This window comes from Corapipo altera, unplaced genomic scaffold (genome assembly GCF_003945725.1).
Source record: "Corapipo altera isolate COAL_440 unplaced genomic scaffold, ASM394572v1 55, whole genome shotgun sequence".
NCBI lineage: Eukaryota > Metazoa > Chordata > Aves > Passeriformes > Pipridae > Corapipo > Corapipo altera.
Genome location: NW_020884882.1, coordinates 14,150,302 through 14,170,199, shown reverse-complemented (window position 1 = coordinate 14,170,199; position 19,898 = coordinate 14,150,302). Strand labels below are relative to the sequence as shown.

Below are 19,898 nucleotides of genomic sequence, written 5' to 3'. Positions count from 1 at the left end.
GCAGGGTCGTGTGTGTGCAGGGTCGTGTGTGTGCAGGGTCGTGTGTGTGCAGGGTCGTGTGTGTGCAGGATCCTGTGTGTGCAGGGTCGTGTGTGTGCAGGGTCCTGTGTGTGCAGGGTCGTGTGTGTGCAGGGTCGTGTGTGTGCAGGGTCGTGTGTGTGCAGGATTGCCGCGCGTTGTGCCGCCTGGATGGAGCCGGACACCCCGAAATGTCACTTGTACATCTGTGTTCAGTTATCACATTGTGTTCAGAGAACACAATGGGGAAAAAGAGCTCCTCTGAGCACATGGTGGCCTTTTGAAAACGCATGTCTGCTGCCTCGTCGTCCTCCAGAGCGGCTTTTGTTGCTTGGCGGGTTTAGAAAAACAAGCTGGTTTATTGAACAGGAGGTTTTCCACTAAACCCTTGGCAGTGACCTTTTCACTGCAGATTGTGCTGGGACAGAGGTGTGAAGGAGTAGGTGGAGTACCACTTACTGGAACCATTGGATCCAGCTCCCCATGCTGCTGCATCTGCCCCACACTGGAGCATCCCTGATGTCCCTCTCAAATTGCACAGCTCCTGCAGGCTGGGGCTTTGCAGTAAAGCTGCATTCCTGGTTGTTCAAGGGCTCTTGAAATGTTGCTTTCATATGAAAGGAAATCATATCATTGATGTTCTTTTAATAATAAGAAGGTTTGGCTTGCTGGAAAAGCTCAGGTTCTCTCATTTAGGTAAAGCCTGCAGTGTCTGATGGAGCTGAATTAAAATTACTGCCTCACTCAATTGGCTTTTTTTTTTTTTTAATATTGCATCCCTAGAGATTTAGGGCCTATTGAGTCTATTCAACATCCACTGTAGAAATGGGAATTTCTCATTTTGCTTCTATCTGGAATTATCCTGGTTGGGAAATGATAGAGAAGTCTTCTTTTCTAAAGGTACAGTGTTCCAGTGTCATACAAGCACAGTGGAATTTTGCTCTGATAAACCAGCCCACATGTTTTAAGGGGACTTTGCAAGAGAGTTGCTCAGTAGAAATCTTCCTATGAGAGAGAAAAGTACAGGTTTTTCTTTGTGTTTACCCAATAGCACACTTCTAAGAAGGAGAGTTTTGGAAGTGTAGTTTACATTTTAGTTTTCTTACAAGCTTTTGGGGAGGGGATCAGCTTTAGAATTTAAATGACATATCTTATTTTTGGTAGGGAGCTCATTTTCTTAGCATTTCTCCTTTTTTTGTTGCTTGTTTTCCAAGTTTGGTCTCTCTCCTGCTGTGATTTTGAAGTGTGAGACTTGACTATCCCAAAACCTGGAGGCAGATGCTCACAGATGGGACATGTCAGGCTGGATTAAAGGATGTTCTATACATGACAATTTCTGTTATTACTCAAGATTTCAGTGCCTGATACAGAAATATATATATTGACAGCAGTGGTAAGGCACTTTTATAACACCAGGTCTGGTGTTCCTAGTCTTTAGCTCTAGCTAGAGTTGCTAAACTATTCTTTTCCTCAGATTTTTGTTATTTTAATTTATAATACAATAGCCATGAGCAGTTTCTTTGGAGAATCTACATGTTAAATCCTTATCAGACTCGTTTATACCCTGGTGCTGCCAACTGCACTTCGTTACTCAACAGGAAGTTTTGAACCTGTTCACTTTTCTCAGGATTACACATAGCTTAATAAACAGTCAAATAGGAAGAAGTATTTTAAGTAATTGTTTTTGTTGTAAATCTGTGTATTTTATTATACACATCTTGGTTGCTGCCAGCTTTATGAACTGTTTTCAGATCTTTCCTGGTGAGAGCAGCTTATTTTTGTCAAGCAAGTAAAATGGCCTTAGTTTTATCATCATTCTGGTGCTTGTAGGCAAGTAAATTCTGTGCTGAGATCAGGGATTTTCCATAACAACTTTGTAAGTCCTTGTAAATCATGGAACACTTGGTGTTTTGCAGTAAGGTATGGCTGCAGATGAAAACACCAGAAGCAACTGCATGATAAATTTTACCCTTTCGATGTACAACCTGCTGCAGTACCAATTTGAGTTTTCAGTGATATGTAACTAAAGTTATTGATGACCCAGGAAATTTCACATACCTAAGTGGAATGATTTTGTGATCTGAAGGCCATCTTTTCAAATTTGGGCTTGGGGTGATCTTTTACATTTGCAGTTGCATCTCATTTGGGTTGTGGATTTTGTGTATATTCACACAGTTTTTCTGCTGCTACAGAACTTCTTGACTACAAATACAGTAAATTAATTGGAAGCAGTGCTCTTTCTGGAATGCCTAACCATGGACCTAACTACTGCTGGTGGTAGACGTGGGGAGAGGGCAAGAAGGGGAGTTGTAGAGTTGTTTTTGTTGAGCTGGAATTTAGGGTGATGTTGCAATTGGGACTTGGTGCCATTTTAATCTATTGCCTATTGCAAGTTTTGTTTTAAGCAGAAGACATGTATTGTCCTCTTTTTTCTTAATTTATGGTTATGTTTTTTAAATGGACCATTAAAAAAAACTTAATAGAAAATTTATTTTTTATGTAAAATAGTGGAGCAAGAAACCATCTGAAAAACTGTAATTCAGGCTATGTAGTTTTGTCTTAGAGTCGTAGAATCATGGAATGGTTTGGGTTGGAAGGGACCTTAAAGCTCATCTCATTCCAACCCCCTGCCATGGGCAGGGACACCTTCCACTAGACCAGGTTGCTCAAGGCCTCATCCAGCCTGGCCTTGGACACTCCCAGGGATGGGAGATGTGATCTGCTGTTGCAGCTTAGATGGGTGCTACAGGTGAGGAGAGAGGTGAGAGTGCCAGCCCTCCCTGTGCTTCCAGGCAGGCTTTTCCTCGAAGAGGAGAAACAGCAGCATTTCTTCCAAAACTTCAGCACGATTTTTGTTTTGCCTCCTGCAGACATAGTAAGCTAAATTTCACGGAATTAGCACTTAAGTAAACCCCAGGCTCTGTTCCAATAACTGATACTCAGCGTTGGTATTCACCATCACTGCTATTTTCCATCCTCACTCTTGTATCAAAGAAACCTGAAGAACAACTTCTGTTTAACTCTTCCTTTTGCAGTTTTGTGATTTCAAATTAAATAGCTGCAAAAGGAGAAGGTCGTTGTTATTGAAGGAACAACTGTTCCTTCTCCTGCTGTTTTGCAGGTTCTCCAGAGTGAAAAGAAACTTCTGTCTTACACTACTTGGTATTGTGAACCCTCTACAGCAGAATAAACCTGTGGTCCAAAACACACACACCATGGATATCTCTTGTGTCAGATATCTGTGATGATTTTTGCTGTACTGTGTGATAGACGAGGAGCAGGGCAGTGAGGTGAGCACAGCCCATAAGACTTGGTGTAACAGACCCAGGTTTATGGTCACTCTCAGGTTCACTTCTTTTTAATCAGAGAGCCTGGTCTGTGATTTATCAATTTCCCTTGGGAAAAAAAAAAAAACCAACAACAAAAAAACCCCAACAAACAAAAAACAACAACAAAACAAACAAACAACAACAAAAAACCCACAAAAAACAAACACCAAAACAAACCAAAAGAGAAGCCATGTACTTGCAAAAATGCAAACAGTGGTGCTTCTCCACTGAAAATTTTCCAACAAATTCCCAAACAGCCCAATTCTCTGGCTCAGGACTCCTTTCCTGCTGGCAGCCCACCAGGTCCTAAGTCCAGCTATGCAAGAAGCACCATATGAGATGTTCCTTTCCTAATTTGATAGGAGATGAATGATCCAGATTTGCTTTTATGTTTGGATTTGTGGTGGTACCAGAAAACAGTATTTGCAGTTTCCAGTTCTGTACTCTATTAAAACAGGTGTTTTGAGGAATTCTGTGAATGCTCATCTTCAGGGTGGCAAAATTCTGGTCAAACTGCTTCCACAAACATCTTACGACCCTGACTTTAGACTGTTTTGTAATGGGATTATATGAAACAATGTATATTAACAAAGGACTGTAAAAGTATTGAAAAACCTATTACACTATGCTGTTGAGCAGTCAGAGTGAAATAGCTTCATAGAGCATTTCTGGGACTCTTAGCACTAGTTTTGTGATTTATTTTTTTTTTAAAGCATATTTTCACTAAAAAAATCAGAAATGTGAGCTACAGGATCTGTGCAGTGGCATCTCTTGGGAATAAAACTCCTTGATTTGTAAATACACCCAAATAATTAAAAGTAAGCAATGTTCTTCTGTAACAAGTAAGAATTGAGTATTCTTTTCACACACACTATTCAAGGAGGCTCAGCTCTCCTCTAGTGGCACAGAGGCAGTGACCAGCCACTTTCTAGCAAACTGTAGTGCCTGTCCTGTTCTTTAAATGGAGGTGACAGCTTGCATTATGTTTAATAACTTTCCCATTCTTAATTGGATTTAAAAAAAAAAGGGGGGGTGGAAAGAAAAATTGAAGAAAATCAAATTTTCCTAAAAAGGCAGGGAGCTGGCTGCCTTGTCAGCCCAGTAAATGTTAAGTACTGCATGTAATTTTGAACTTTTTAAAGTTAAAAACAGAAGGGACATGGGGATTGTTCAAACTGTGAGAAATGACCTGAAGTCTAAAACCTTCTGGGTGGATAAAGAAAAAGTTTAAAATACTCTACTGAAATCTGAACAGCTCAAGGTTTGTTGTTGTGGCCAGGAATATTTATTGGCGAAACTGAGGCTTCTTTATCTCTGTGCTGCCTCTTCTTGACTCTTCTGAGGAGGAGGTAGGAGGCAGTGGGCTGGATGGTCAAGGAGGATGTTGAACAGTTTTTGGAAGAGGGCTGTACACTTCTAAATATACTTGCTTTATTTTATGGGAGACAATTGCTTGCTTTGTGTGAAGCTGTTATTTTCATTTGTGGGTTTTTTTTCCCCAAATGTTCAGACTTAACGCTTTGTCTTTCAAACATGTTGCTGTGCCCAACACCTGCGCCCCAGAAGTGGGTGTTCCTGTGATTAACTTTTTTTTAAACATCTGTCTTTTAAATAAAAACACAGCGTTAGCACATCAGTGTTAAAGGAAAAATCTGTTCTTTCAACAAAGTATTGCTCAGTCACATATTTCTTGCAGTTTGTCCTTCTAGTCTTCTTTTACTGTTTTTATTGTTGCTTTGTGGTCTTGGATCACATGGGAAGCTTGAGATAAATGTATACAGCTTCCATACTGCTTTGCAGTTGTACACTAAGGACAATTTGTCCATTCATCCTTCTTCTGGTTGCTAAAAAGGACCGTGTGGTCATCACAAATGAGCTGGAAAATATGCGTGCAGGAATGAGGGCTCACCCATCATATTTACAGCTTAATTTCTCCAAAGCTTTGGTTCTTCTGGGTGTAAAATTCTTTTAAGGCGATGTTAATTTTGTTCGTGCTCCTGGGTTAATTTCTAACCTTGCTTTATGCTCAGAAGGATGCTGGTTGTATTATTGTTTTGGCACTAACTGTTTTATAAACACTGTAAATACTTTTTAGTCTTGTTTTCTTGCTTTTCTTTGAGCAAAGCCAAGTGCATGTGCGACCGGGGTTATTAAAATAATCACGTACTTCACAGTGCACAGCGTCTGAAACACATTTTCTCTGGGAGTCGTGGAGCCGCGCAGAGGTCGCCTGGTATCGCCACGTGCATCAAAGCCAGAACAGCATGAAATTATCCAAATCCTCCCTACTTCACGTTGCACGAGGCTTTTGACTCTGAAATCCCACTCGATGCCACTTTCATTCTTCTGATAACATAGTTGTAGGAAAGTAAGAGCGGCTGTAATTAGATCCACATTCCTGGGGATTGCCGGAGTCCCTCAAGGTCTGTGGGTATAGAGCTCAGTCACTTCCCTGCTCCGTGGTGTCTATGGGAGGCAGGTGGCTTCCTTTTCCTCAAGGCAGAGGGACCAGAGAAATCCCAAACAGATACAGAAATTGGGGTCACACGAGAAATATGATGCAACTTATCCTCCTCTATCCCTCTCCAAATCCAGGTCTGAGGAACTCCCATGTGTGGGATGTGCAGTGATTTGTGCTGCTCCACTCCCGAGCCCAGCTGCAGGGGCTACAGCAGAACTCCAGGGTGTCAGTGCCCTGGATTTGGTCCTGAGACAGGCTGTAAAGGGAAGGCTTTGAGATACAGAAGGAAATGCAAGTAGTGAAACGCTGTGAGGTGCTTGCCAGAACCTTAAAGTTACAGTTTGGGTTTTAATTTTTAATTTTTTATTTATTTAAAAAGCACAGTGCAACACAGGCAACAAGCCCTTCAGGAAAGGTCTTGCATTTATTCCACTTCCCATGAGCCAAACCTCCCAGTGTCACTTCATATGACAATCTGAGGGTATGATATTATTTGTATGTAGTGTGTGTGTATATATATATATATATATTTGCTGGCACAATAGTTCTGTGCTGTCTGTTACTAAAAGGTAGTAAAGATTGTGTGCATCACTTACTGTAGTTGGTGGAGAAGAGGCCCAGATGCCACAGCCATTCTTTCAGTAGACATATATTTCAGCTTTTTCATGCAGCAGAGTGTCCTTGCTGCAAAGGTCATGAGTTGTTGTGCAAGTATCTGCTCCTGAGAGGTAAACTACAGTTTAATTAATGTGAAACAATTTATTTGTCTGTACATAACTTTGAAAGCACAGTTCAATTTTGTTTAATTGCTCTTAGTTTTAGAGGGGGAGAAGAGAATCCTCTTCATGTTTTAGAAAGTGAAAAGATAATGTGCATTTGTTTGTCACATCAGTGTTGGATCTTTACTCAGTCTTTACTCAGGCTGTCACCTAAATTAAGGGAAATTGTCCAAGCAAAGTGTAGCTTTACCGTCATTATGCTCAGGTGGGAGTAAACATACCTATTTCAGATACTTGCTTTGAAAATTCAAGAACTAAGTGTAGTACTAAGTACTGCATCTCTTCAGATAATTTTTGGGAAGTTGAGACTTGTCAGCTCATTGTGGTTTGTGAGTAATGTTGATACTTTAAACCTTCTAGTAAATGCCAATGTAGTTGTTTCTTAACCGTGAGTGTGGTTAGAAAGCTTGGAAAAGGCTGAGTTGTGGGGTTGATTTTTGTCATTTAGATGTATTCTTTGTGCACATGAACAGTTTAATGTTACAGAAAGTAAATGGATAAGAACATTTTTGGAATAAAAAATGATTAATACTTATTTCTGTAGCTGTTTGTTCTTACAAAGTTTAGAAATGGTTGCAACTTTCTGTTCAAGTTGTTCTGCTCAAGTGATAACTTACTTTAATATAATAGTGGGGTATTTGGGTTGAAGCATTCTTTTTGGAGGTGGCAAAAAAAAATCATTAAATAAAAAGACCAACTGGAAAACAGTTAGGGTCTTAGACACATTGAGTGTTCAAAAACAGAAAAGGAAAGAAGGGATCTTTCTGCTCTTAGGACTCCTAAATTCTGCAGCAGAAGCCAGAGCATGTTAAACTGTGGTAACCCAAGTGGGAATGAGCCTTGTTTCTTTCCTTTTTTCCTTCCTAGTTCAGATTCTGAAAGGGAAGATTATTAGTACCCACTGCAAAGTATTATTTGAATTCACTTTTTTCCTTATTTCTAGAAGGCAATGCAAAGCTTCCTGCTGCCACAGCTGGAAAAGAATTCACAACACTCATGAGGAGAGCTGCTTTGACACACAGCATGACTAGGATATGGATGGATGGCTGTACAGGCAGGAAAGGAGTCTGGAGGGATGATCTACAAGGGCATGTAGTGATAGGACAAGGGGGAATTGCTTGTAAAAGAAAGATATAAATTAGAGACAAGGAAGAAATTCTTCCCTGTGAGGGTGGTGAGGCCCTGACACAGAGAGCTGTGCCTGCCTCATCCCTGGAACTGGATGGAATTTAAGGTCCCTTCTAACCCAGACCATTCTGTGACTGTATAATCTGTGCTAGGGATGTTAGGTAGCCCTTGAGTGTGTTTTTGGTAGGCAGGGAAACTTGGAGCAAGTTTTGGATAATGCAGCTGCTTCACTCAGTTGTGGTTCCTATGGTTATAGTTTACTGTGGTTAAAAATGCACTGCTCGACTTGCTTTGCTTGGCTTTTTAGTAAAGGCCTTGTAACCAGTGTATCCTGGCTGTAGTGGCAGCGTGGGCCTTACTTGAAGGATCTTATTACTCCAATTATTATTACTACCAGTTGCTTAAATTACCTTGTTTTTATCCTTTTCCTAAGCTTGCTGCCCGCGCAAGTGAAACAGATCAGGAATTGGAAAGCTGTTTGTTGGGTTATTTGCATTGTTTTTAATAAAATCTCTTCTGTTAGCACAGGAGATCTTGGAACATGCTCAGTGTTGACCAAAGTCTCAGCATCTTTCTGCTCCCTTCCTCGTGCAGGAGGAACCCCATGAGCAGGGCTGGTCCCCTTTCCTCAGGTCACTGCTTCCTTCCCGCTCTCTTCTCTTCCAGTTTTGGCTTTGCCCTCACCAGTGAGCCATCCTGGCATGTAAGAGGGAATATGTAAATATGAGGTTTGGAGAAGTTGTGGTAGTAATGTCAGTGGCTGGCCAGAAAATGATAAAACTTAATAAATTTAGTGCACTGTCACAGACACTGATAAGGAGAGGAAGAGCACAGGGTGAAGTGTCTCCACAGGAGTGCTTTAAGCCTGGTCCTTTTGGCATTCCAGCCTTCTCTAGGGAAATATGGTGTGACATATTTATAAGGGGTTTTTTATTTTAGTTGAAGTGCCTATTTTAAAATTTGTATCTTGGTTCAAGCAGTGAGGCAGTCCTGCAATAGGAAGGGCAGCTTGGTTGGACACCAGGCTTGGAAATAACATCACAGGCAGCACATCAGAGTCGTGCAAAGTAGGAAAAACCCTCAGATTCATGAATTGGGATTTCCCGTGAATGGCTCGGGTTTCTGACTTAGCTGGTTGTGTAAACAGCGAATAACTGTAAGTCTGGGCAGAAGTGGCAGCTTCAAGCAGTGAGGTTAATCACGTATAATCATGTAGGGAGATGGTATCTGCCCTCTCTTTGAAGATTTCTTGACATTTTATCTTTTTTCTGCAGTAGGCAGGGAGCAGGTTGCTTGACACAAGTTACTGTTGTCAGCTTTTAGTGTGGCTGCATCAATCTGAAAATCTTTTCCATGTAACCAAACAACTTCTTTTAATGTATTTATTCTCAGTCATTCAGACAGAAACTGCTGTATAGTGGATTTTAGGGATGCTCACTATCTTCACTGTTCCGTGGAACAGGTAACTGCATTATCTGATCTGCAGAGTGTTTCAGCATCACACTTATTTAAAGCTGAAGACCAGATCATCTTTGTTGGCTCAGACATGTATGCAGATTGCAGCATAAAATGAGTTATGAGTTTCTGTGTTGAGTGAAAAAACCACAGTGGTGTTGAGATGGGTCATGGGCCTGATTACAACCTATTGCATAGACCTTGTGGTGTGGTATGCATATAACTGTGGTAGTGAAATGAAATGTTTGTGTATATCTGGCTTCAGTAGTAACTTGGTACCATTATACAGGAAACCAGTACCAAGAGATGCTCGTTAGATACTCGGATTTTCTTGTGACGGGGAATAGAACTTCTCTGGGTCTTCCATTGTCTGTATCATCTCTAAGTGCAGATGTTACATGTGAGCAATTAGTGGTTTGTTCTTTTTTTTTTTAACATGTGAAACCACTAAATAGCTTCTTGAAATCTCTCTAGATGTTTGCAGTAAAAGCTGGGTGTGGGTACAGAGCTCTGCAGCAGAAACCCCTGAGGTTCTGTGTGCTAGTTATAGACTATTTGGGTACAGCTTTCATTGGCTATTTAGTCTGATCCATGTACAAAATTTGAATCATATATATGAGCATTTAACAGCTCTGGACAAGCCTGAGCAACTGTTCCAATTAGTATTTGGTTCATTAGGGACGACTAATGGAGTTGATTACCTGCATTTTTTTCCCTCCCACAAGCTGTGTGGACACAGGGAGCATAGATCTTTCTGGCATATTGAAGGGATAGAATCAATCACGGACAGTCAGAGTATTCAGGGTATAAACTGATTTGTGATATGCCAGGCCGGGGGGAGAGGTGTTGACTTGTCAAGCTGAGAGGGCATTAGAGTTTGGATGAGGAATTAGAGACAGAGGCAGCAATTCCTGCAGGATGTGTGAGGACCAATAACCAAGGTATTGGTTACATGTGAGGCTGCTCTTTGTGTAAGCCACAATTTGAAGTGGAAGTTGTCTTTGAAAGGCAGTTTGCTTGTGTTTTTTGTCCGAGCTCCACCGGGGACTGCAGACAATTGTGTGAGGACGGAGTGTTGGAGGCTGGCACTGCCATTCCCTGTGGAAGTGTGAATGCCCACTTGTCTCCTGTGCTCCTGCCAGCCAGCTTCGCTCCCAGCCCTCGGGACAAAGTCATCTCAGTTACCTTCTCTTGTTCATTGTTATTTGTGCAAGGTTTGGTGCTGTGGGGAACCAGCAGCTCATTTGAGAAATTAAATTGAAAGATATGAAGGAGACTGATTTTTATCAGGAAACTTTTTTTAGTCACATTCTGTTCCTTCTCCTCAAGTGTAGCCACAGTGCGTGGCTGGCAGCTTCTTAAAAAGCTGCTTTTTCACTATTGTCCCCCCAAAATTGGCTGTGATTTCATGATATGGATGGAAGAAAGGGAGCATTATACTTAAGAATGTTAGATGCTAAAAACTGATGGAACAGCAGTTTGAAGTATTTCTTTATTTTAAAATTTCTATCTTGTTTGGTAACAGCAGTAGTACTTCACGTTAAATAAGGACATCCATTTGGTTCTTTAAGTGGAGTGTTCTTCCCTGGTTGCTGAAATAAATCTTCATACTGCTCTCAGTGTAGTTATTTTTACTGTGTAAAATTGACTGTAGATCTCTCTTTTTATTGTCATTATAGAAAACCTAGAATAAACTCTCAGTTGGTGGCACAACAAGTTGCCCAGCAATATGCAACCCCACCACCACCTAAGAAGGAGAAGAAGGAGAAAGTGGAAAAACAAGACAAAGAAAAACCTGATAAAGAGAAGGAAATTAGTCCAAGTGTTACAAAGAAGAACACTAACAAGAAGACTAAGTAAGTGTGAAGGATCTGTTACACTGTTAAATGTGATGTGATGTCAGTGGCACTGGTTGATTGTGCAGTTAAACTAACATGGTGCTCTCCCTCTTCCCTCCAATTGCTGCAGACCAAAGTCAGATATTGTGAAAGATCCTCCTAGTGAAGTGAACAGCATACAGTCTGGGAATACTACAACAAAGACCAGCGACTCAAATCACACTTCAAGGTAACTGTAGACTAAAGTTAAGCTTTTGGTGTCTGAGAACTGAGTTATATAGCAAACACTTCTTTTGTTGATGTATGAGCACTCGAGCACTCTGCTGGTGAGCACAGATCTGGACATTAGAAATATTAACTCTGTTGTCCACTCAGTTTTCACTTCTCTGCTAAAGTAACTGTATTGTCAATTGGGCAGTACTGCTTTTGGCTGTAAAGCACAGTGGGAGAAAAACATTAACCAGCAATCATATCGAATTCTTATCATTGCTCGATAGCCGTAACAAAGGTTACTTTTTTACTTCCTTATCCATAATTCAGTCACTGTAATTGTCAAGATAATTTTCCAAGTATACAGGAACTAAGTATACATGAACAGATTTGCTGGGATCTTGCTGTCAACAAAAAGCACAAATGGCTGGTTTGATATTTGTCTGAGTTTCAGATGAGCGTAGGAGACAGGTTTGTTCCTAGTTTTGCCTTTACTGATCTTCCATTTCTTAAATCAAACACTCAGCATCAAAAACCAGTTTTTATATTATTGAACTTGAGGGCTACAAGAGGCAGAACTGAACTGGGTGCTTTGCCTGTGTGGGCTGTACAAGAATTGCATCTCTTTTTAAAATGTGCTGTAATAAGTGTTTTATAATGAAGCCACATAAACTGAGGCAATATTAGTTTGCTGCAAACAGTTGTAAAGCACATGGGAAATATGGTTGGCACAGCTGTTGGCATTAAAATTGGCAAGGTGTGACTGCAGAAAACTCTTGGCTTGGAAGTTTTTAAATAATAGCATGAAAATCTGTAATAAGAATGAATATCTTTTACACAGTAACCCACTGGAATGTAGTTGAGGGCAGTGTGAAATTTGCTGTGCTACAAGACTGAGCTGTTTGCAGGGACTGCTGTTAACTCTTCCTCAGCCCCCAAAGATTGAAGTATCCATTCCTGATTTGATTAGAGAAATACAACTTTATTACAGTGATTTTTTTTCTTGTCTTGTTCTTCTTTAAATGGTACTTTTTTTGAGACTTAAAGGTGCAGGAGACTTGATGCACTTGACTGATGACATAATATTAAATTGAGAGATTACATCAAATAATTGTTTTTCCTTCTTGAAGGAGTCGCTTTGTCTGCTGCAGAGTCTTCTAGTCCACATTTTGTGGCAAGCTTTTGTCATTCTTAATTAAACCTTAATAGTATCAGGTCTAGCTGGGTATTTTTAAGGGCTACCTCATCTCTCCTCAGTTCTTAACGTGTCTTTTTAAATGTTTAGTTTTCTTGCATTGCCCTCGGGAGTGCTGTCAAGGGTCTTTTTAAAGGATCTGATTTTTACAGAGTTCAACTTTTTTTCATGCCCAGATTGTTTAACTGTTGTTTTGGGTACTTTTTTTTTTTTAATTGTCTTTTAGAGCTCTCTGGATTTTTAAGAAATCCTGTTTGAACTTCTTGGATACCATGCCTGCTTCTGACAAAATATCTTTGTTTATCCCACTTCTCCCTGTGCACTTTCAGAATGAATGTTTTGAAACACTTTTCTTATTTGACCATAAACCTTTTTTGCTATAAATGTGAAGTACCGGGGTGTTTAATTTTGTAAAATAACATGAATGGGCCAGTCCATTTGCCTTCTATAAGAAGCAAAAATTGTATGCATTGCTGAAGAGATTGTCTGGAGGTTTCCATCCGTGCTTAATCAGCTCCTTGTACAGGGGAAACCCTGAAAACCTTCTAGAGAAATGGTCAGAGAGCTCAGTTCTAAAACTGACATAGAGAATATTTGTGAGTGGGACCATGGAGAAATCCTGCACCTCAGCCCTGCTTCCCCTTCTGTGTTACTTTGTCATGGCATTTAAAGATGCATGGGCAGTTCCATTTTATTTTCCTCCTTCCCCACCCCCAAACTCTCAGCGCTGGTTTTTGACAAGCAATAGCCAGAGTTCACGTTCAGCCCTGTAGGGAGGTGGAGGCAGCAGGGTCTGTTCCGGTATCTGAGCCAGCTTTTTTTTTTTTTTTTTGGCTGTTTCTGAGCACAAGAGAAAACAAGTGACCCAGGCAAATTACAGGAAGAACTGGGTTTCCTAGAGGAACTCGGGGCTCGGGGAGGAAAAGACGCACTCGCGCTACGCTTCCGGGAACGCTCGGTGCTGCGTGTGGGGGCATCTGCCAGCACAGCATCCGAGAGCCACGGAAACCCCAAAACCTGCTGAGCTGGCTGGCCTTTCTTGTTACCCACAAACGAGGTGACATCATTTCATCTAGCCTGTGGTTACGGGTTGGATTTGCCAGCCGGTGCGTGCGTACGACACGCACGTGTGGGCGCAGCAATCCGTGAGCGCAGCGCCGGGCTGGGAAAGGCCCGTCCCTGAGCCCAAGGGCTGCTGCAAGTAGGAGGTTTTACTGGCTGTTATGCAGTGGTTTTTGTTTTGTTTTTTTTTTTGCATTTTCTCTCTATTTGAAATGCTTTTCCTGTGGTACTTGTTAAAAATTGAGACAGGCTCCTAGGTTAGATAAGAAAATACTGTTTTTGGTGCAGTAACTTTATTTTTTGTAAGGAATTTTGGAGAAATACAGTTGTTCTATCTTAGAAGCTGTACATCTGTCCTCAATACGTTTTTCTGTTCTGTCTAATTCTGAAATACCACTTGGATAGCTACTGCTGCAGGACTTTCTCCTTGTTAATACCACTGCAAGCCATTGAGTATTCATGGCAGATGCAAAATGAGCTTAATTCCCTCTTTTTCTGTTTTACTGCACTAGCCTAGTGTGCTGCAAACGAGGAGGAGAAAAGGCAGAGTGGTTTAAAAGCTGGAGCTTGATCCCAAAGTAAACTAACCTTCCTTCCATCCCTCTCAATAAGGCAGCTCTCAGCAAGCTACTTTTCACTGATGTATAAAGACTCTCCTTTTTAATTTCCCTATTGGGAATATTCCGCTGCTTAAGCCTGACCCTTAATTAGGAGCAAAAGCTGTAAATTACAGCACTCACTGCAGCTGACTTGGAATTTGCTGGTAGCTGGAGGAGTGTCCAAGGTTTGTTGTAGCAAAGCTTTGGACAAGCCCGTGAAATGTGCATGAATGTCGGCCTCCTAGAGTTTAGACCTTTATTAGCTACATTACTAATTGAATGATAGCACAGCATGCAAATTACTGAGATAATCCTGAGCAATAAATACCAGTCAGTTCTTTTCTGGTCATTTGGGGTTTTCTTTCCTTTTTTGTTGTTTGGTTTTTGGGTTTTTTTTGGGTTTTTTTGTTTTTTTTTTTTCCTAACCAAAAGGTCTGGCCGCAAGAAATACCTTTATACATTCTGGATTTTATTTACAATAGCCTCGATTCCAGAGGGAACATTTTGAGCTATTCTATCCGTAGGCTGATTGGGCATCTGATTTGTATAAGCTCAAAGCAGTTGAAAGAGAAGCCAAGTTGTCCCAGTGCCTGTTGTTTGCAGCTGCAGAGTTCCAACATGGGAATGAAAGAACCGTGGCCGAATGCTTTCATGTGGTTTTGTATTGCAGAGTCACAGCCTTGTCTCATAACATCAGGGCACATGATGAGATGGTGAATTTAGATAAGAGAACTCTTTCATCTGCCCCTTGGGGAGGAGATCCTTCACTCTGTCTGGCTCCTGACCGCTTGGCTCTGCCGTGGTGTCCTCCTTTCTGGCAGAGTTGGATTAGGGATAAGTCTACAACAGATGCCCTGTGCAGAGCTCTGTGAGACAGGTTGTTCCTCTGGGGCTGAGCCTGGCTGGCACAGGGAGCAGGTCAAACCTTCATCCTCCACTGTGCAGCACTTCCTGCTGCCTGGGTTCTCCTCCCAGCTACTGCCATCTGTGCCAGCGAGGGGAGGACGAGTCACACCGAGTTTGTTTTCCAATGCTTTTTCTAATAAACTCTTCCCTTCTCGTTTATTTTTATCCTTTTAATAAATGGCTTCTCATTTATTTTAGACCCAGACTGAAAAATGTGGACAGAAGTACCGCACAGCAGCTGGCAGTCACAGTGGGAAATGTCACAGTAATTATCACAGACTTTAAAGAAAAGACTCGCTCTTCATCCACATCGTCTTCTACAGTGACCTCCAGTGCAGGATCAGAACAACAGAATCAGAGCAGCTCGGGCTCTGAGAGCACAGACAAGGGCTCGTCCCGTTCCTCCACGCCAAAGGGGGACATGTCGGCAGTCAACGACGAATCTTTCTGAAAATTGCACATGGAGTTGTGGAAACTATGAATCAGGGTATGAAATTCAAACACTCCACCTGCCCACGCTGTTCAAATCCTGGAGAGCCTCTTCTGTGCTTGAACACACTTTCTCGGACATCGACCTCTTACTGATGCAACCAGGATAATTTCTGCTTGCCGTGGGCATCTGGCCACCAAGGAATTTCTCACCCTAACGATTACTCTTGACACTTTTATGTATTCCATTGTTTTATATGATTTTCCTAACAATCATTTATAATTGGATGTGCTCCTGAATCTACTTTTTTATAATATCTGCTGTGCACAATTTTCCATGAACATGACAACTTTTTGTTTTGGGGTAGGGAGCGGGTGGGGAGGGAAGGGGGCTTTATTTATTGCATTCACAAACTCCATCCTCTTTCAACATATCCTTTTTAAGTTCAGTTCTTCTTCCAGTTATACTGTGTACTATCAGTTTTGATATAAATTATATATAAATATATATATAAATAAATATATATAAAGGGTTATTTGAAACCAATACATGGAAACGCTGGTGCTTGAAACACTGTGAAGTGATTAAAAAAAAAATTGAACAGTTCAAGATCTGGGACAGTCCCCTTCTGTGAAAGTACTGAAACTGAAATGGAACTGGTCTTAGGTGAAAAGTGTTCCTGAGGGTTTGAACCTGGACGGGACCTGTTCTCTCTATTGTTCCTTCCCAATTTCTTCCCTAAGCAATGGCTAAGACATACTGGACACACGGTTTTGATTGTTACAGCTTGGGATCCGAGATGAGAGAGGGTTGCTCTGGGTAGCTTGTGTTTCCACTAGGGTCCCTCAGACTGGTGATGTGCAGGTCCGTGCCCGGCTGGAGCGTAACCATTCCCAACCAGACTGCTGGTGTCATGCCATGGATCCGTGTGTTTGGTAACCTGAGCACCACGGTGTCGTGCACAGCCAGTCCCTCAAGTGCTGGTGGTGGTAGAGTTAGTGAATTCCATCTACCTGCCACAGTGCCTGAGGTAACTGTAGAACTGGAGTGGTGGCTGTGGGGTGAAGGCAGCAGGGAGCCGTAGGGCTGGGAGTGATTCCGCGTTCAGGAACCGAGCTGGTGCTCGTTCAGCCACGTGTGGGTCAGTGGTTGTCAGCCCCTTCCATCTGTCCCATCCCTGCTGTGGGGATGGCTCTTCTCCTTGAAGTCCATCTGTATTCCAAGGGTTGTTTCTTAACAGCATCTTGTCCAGTGATGGGCTTGTCAGCATTTGGACGCTTCTGAGTCTCCTGCTGTGGGAGCAAAAGTAGGGAAAAGCTTTCATACTGGCAAGTGAGCGACATGTGGCTCATGCTCATGACCAGCATCTCCTTCGTTCTTACTCTAAAGCTATTCAGACTATAATTTCTTTTCCTGGCCTGTTAGTGTTGCTTTACAGTTTACCTTCCATGCATTATCCTGCTAAAACACTTGGCTGAAGAGGTGAAACAAACTTTTTTTTAAAAAAAAGCAAAACAAACCCTAAACCTCTTTGGCTTTTCATCTTTATTTAGTGGCCCCAGGGTGCTTTGCAGTAATTTCAGGCACAGAGGCTGTGGCTTCATTTGACATGAAATGCATAACTTTTGGGCGTGATGAAAGAGGGCCACATTTTGACAACTTTGTGCCTGTTTGTTGTATTATGAATTATTTGCTCAGTAAGAGAAATTTCTCTTTGTGGAGGCAACTGATTTAAGATTTCTTTTAAAATCTGTGTGGTTTTGAGTAGCAGATGTAGGTTCCTTTCACACTGGTGACAGAAATGTGTGAGTTAGGGATCTGTTACAGCCCCTGCTTGAAGGCATGTGCTTGGCAGTGCCTTGGCAGCAGCAGTTTTATTCTGAATATTTTAACGTGGGCACCCCAACTTAATTCTGCTTATATTCACAGTATAGGCTGTCTTTTTTAAGCATTTTTAAAGTATTAAATAACCAAAGGAAAACAGATGCTTCCTATGAGCATCAAGACAATTTATTATACATAGTTTTAAATACTATGAATATCTCAATCCACATTTTAACATTAGTGGGATATTGCAAAGACATTCCTTTTCCAGTTTTTACTATTCCTTTAAGGGTCTCAGGGAGGGTAAACTGGTCAGCCATATTTATTTATTTTACTGAAATGTATTGGAATAATTTTTTAAGAGAGATTTTTTGAAGATGCCCCTGAACTTGTATATTTTGCACTGCTTTATAAATGATCCATTATCAATTAGGCTTGCGTGCATCTCGGCCGTGATCCAGCCAGGAGTGTGAGCGAGTGGCAGGTCCCGCTGGCCTCAGTGGGGCTAATTCTGGTGCTTCAAGTCAAACCACACGCTCACCTTCTTCACTGGATCTGGGAATTTGTGCAAAAAAAAAAAAAAAAAAAAAAAGGCAAAAAAAAAAAAAAGCGTTGTGTGTACCAGGAAATTGCTTCTTTTTCAAGTGAAAATAGACCTGTAGATCAGTTGAAAAAGCTTTAACGCCGTAACCAGCTACTCGTGGTGAAGTCGGTAACATCTGTCTCTTTGGCCTCCTCCTCCTCCTCCTCCTTGATAAAGTAGCTTGCTATAAATAAATGGGAAAATTTCTTTGGAACAAGTGACCTGTAATTCTGCATTCAGTTAGGGATTGCTTGCTAAGCATTGGACCCCCCCCCGGCCTCATCCGTAGCTGTTGTGTTGTGGGTTTGAAGGGCAGCGTTTGCTTTTACACTTAATTTCTCCGGGTGGCATCCCCACGGCGCGCGCCCTCCGCCGGGATTCCCCCCGCGCCGTGTCCGTGGCTGTCCCGCTGGCGGTGGGGAAGGTGTTTGAGAACCAAACCAACCAAAACACTAGTGTAGGGAAGGACCAGATTCGCGGTGTTCAGTGGCACAGAAAGCAGGTAAGTGAAGCACAGTGTTAACGATTGCGAAGTTTCGACTCTTACACAGACACACACACACACACACAGACACCGACACAGCTTGCCTGACTTGCTCAGTTGACGTAGTTCTGCAAAGGAAAGGTGACAGCGTTTTACACGACCAGGCTATTTATTCTAATTGGAACTTAGCTTCAAATTGGACAGATCGAAAATTTGGCAGCAGCTTCCGTGACTTTATTTCCACTGAGATGTTTTCACCTGCCTTACCAAGATCATTCTCAGTCTACTTTTTTAAGCTCTACCATAAACTTAAATTATTGAAAAATTTATTAATTGCTGACTATATAATAACCTTTGCTTGTATGTAACCGAATGGTTTTAAGAGCCAACATTTAGAGTATGACAATGGAGCTGAACAGTTTTTAATGCGCAAGCAGTTCTGTTCTTGTGTATGACTTGTAACCTTAATTTACTGTGTAAAGATGGTTACATTATTTCCTTAGCTTTGTTTGTTGGAGACAAATATAGAATGCTTGTTTAAGTATGTCAAAACATAATCTTATCTTGTGGATTTTTATGTTAATGTATTATACGAGCTATATTTTTCATTTGCCCAGAAAGACAGCTTGTATAACGCTTCTGAAAGTTTTTCCGCTCTGTAAAGTCTTTAGAGCTGACAGTCCTGTTAGGTTTGTTTTAATCTTCATGCTAAAGTGTCAATGGTGGTTTTGTGAACTGGTCAGAAATTCACAGGTCTTAAATGTTTTTGGGAAATTTATATTGGACACTGCTCTTTGTCTAGCAAATAAAAGATGTTAATATATTCCTGTTACTGGCATGTGCACGACTGTTATTAGAAGCCACTTTATCATTTTCCTGCTTTAAATAGAAATGTCTATTTATGAATTCTGCTTGTAGTTTTTTCACAAATAAAATAGTAAAATTTAATTAAATCTGAAAGCTCTCTTTTTTGGGAGATGCCAGTATTCAGAAAAGGTGGAGAGTCCTGTTGTTGGAGCAGCTTGTCAGTCTGTACATCCTGTCCAGGAGCCGCCGCTCGAGCACCCACTTCTGCAAGCACAGGTTGTGCCTGTGGAGAACCTCAGTCAAGCAAGTAAATCCAGTTTGTTCTCTGGGACTCACGATGTGCAGAGAGTTTGTGGTGGATGTGTCTGCAGAATCTGGGTTTCTGGTCCTTGGAAATAATCATTTCCCCTCTTTCTGTAGTCACAGGAGCAGCGAGGCTTTAGTGCAGAGGATTTAGTGAGAGCCCTTGGGAGTTCCTCTGGTTGCCTTGTGCTAACGAACTCCCAGGAGTAAATTTAATAAAATGTAATTGAGAGTCTAATTGTATTTTTGTAGTGTAAAAATACCGGTATTTTGCAAGCAGTGCTTTCGTCTGCCTAGAAAACAAAGATGATGTGAATTATTGTGCTTTTTATAGTTCATGTTTCCCCTCCGCCACCCGAAACGGGAGATGTGTGATGTAACTGTTCAAATATGAAGTTGAAATTTGAAAATGAAGCAATAGGTAAAATGCAAAGGGGACAAAAACTTACTCTAGAGCTTTGTTTTCTCAGGAATATATATGAGGGCA

At 41.4% G+C, this 19,898-nt stretch overlaps 1 protein-coding gene across 1 annotated transcript in view; it reads left to right on the top strand.

The window, feature by feature from the left end:
• Positions 1 to 19,254, top strand: part of RYBP (RING1 and YY1 binding protein) — a 43,809-nt gene extending 24,555 nt beyond the window's left edge. The window contains exons 3-5 of the mRNA XM_027640654.1: positions 10,850 to 11,026; positions 11,139 to 11,237; positions 15,179 to 19,254. Of these exons, the coding sequence (XP_027496455.1) occupies positions 10,850 to 11,026; positions 11,139 to 11,237; positions 15,179 to 15,431 (529 nt within the window). The 3' untranslated portion in view covers positions 15,432 to 19,254. The remainder of the gene's footprint in view (positions 1 to 10,849; positions 11,027 to 11,138; positions 11,238 to 15,178) is intronic.
• The last annotated feature ends 644 nt before the right edge of the window (positions 19,255 to 19,898 follow it).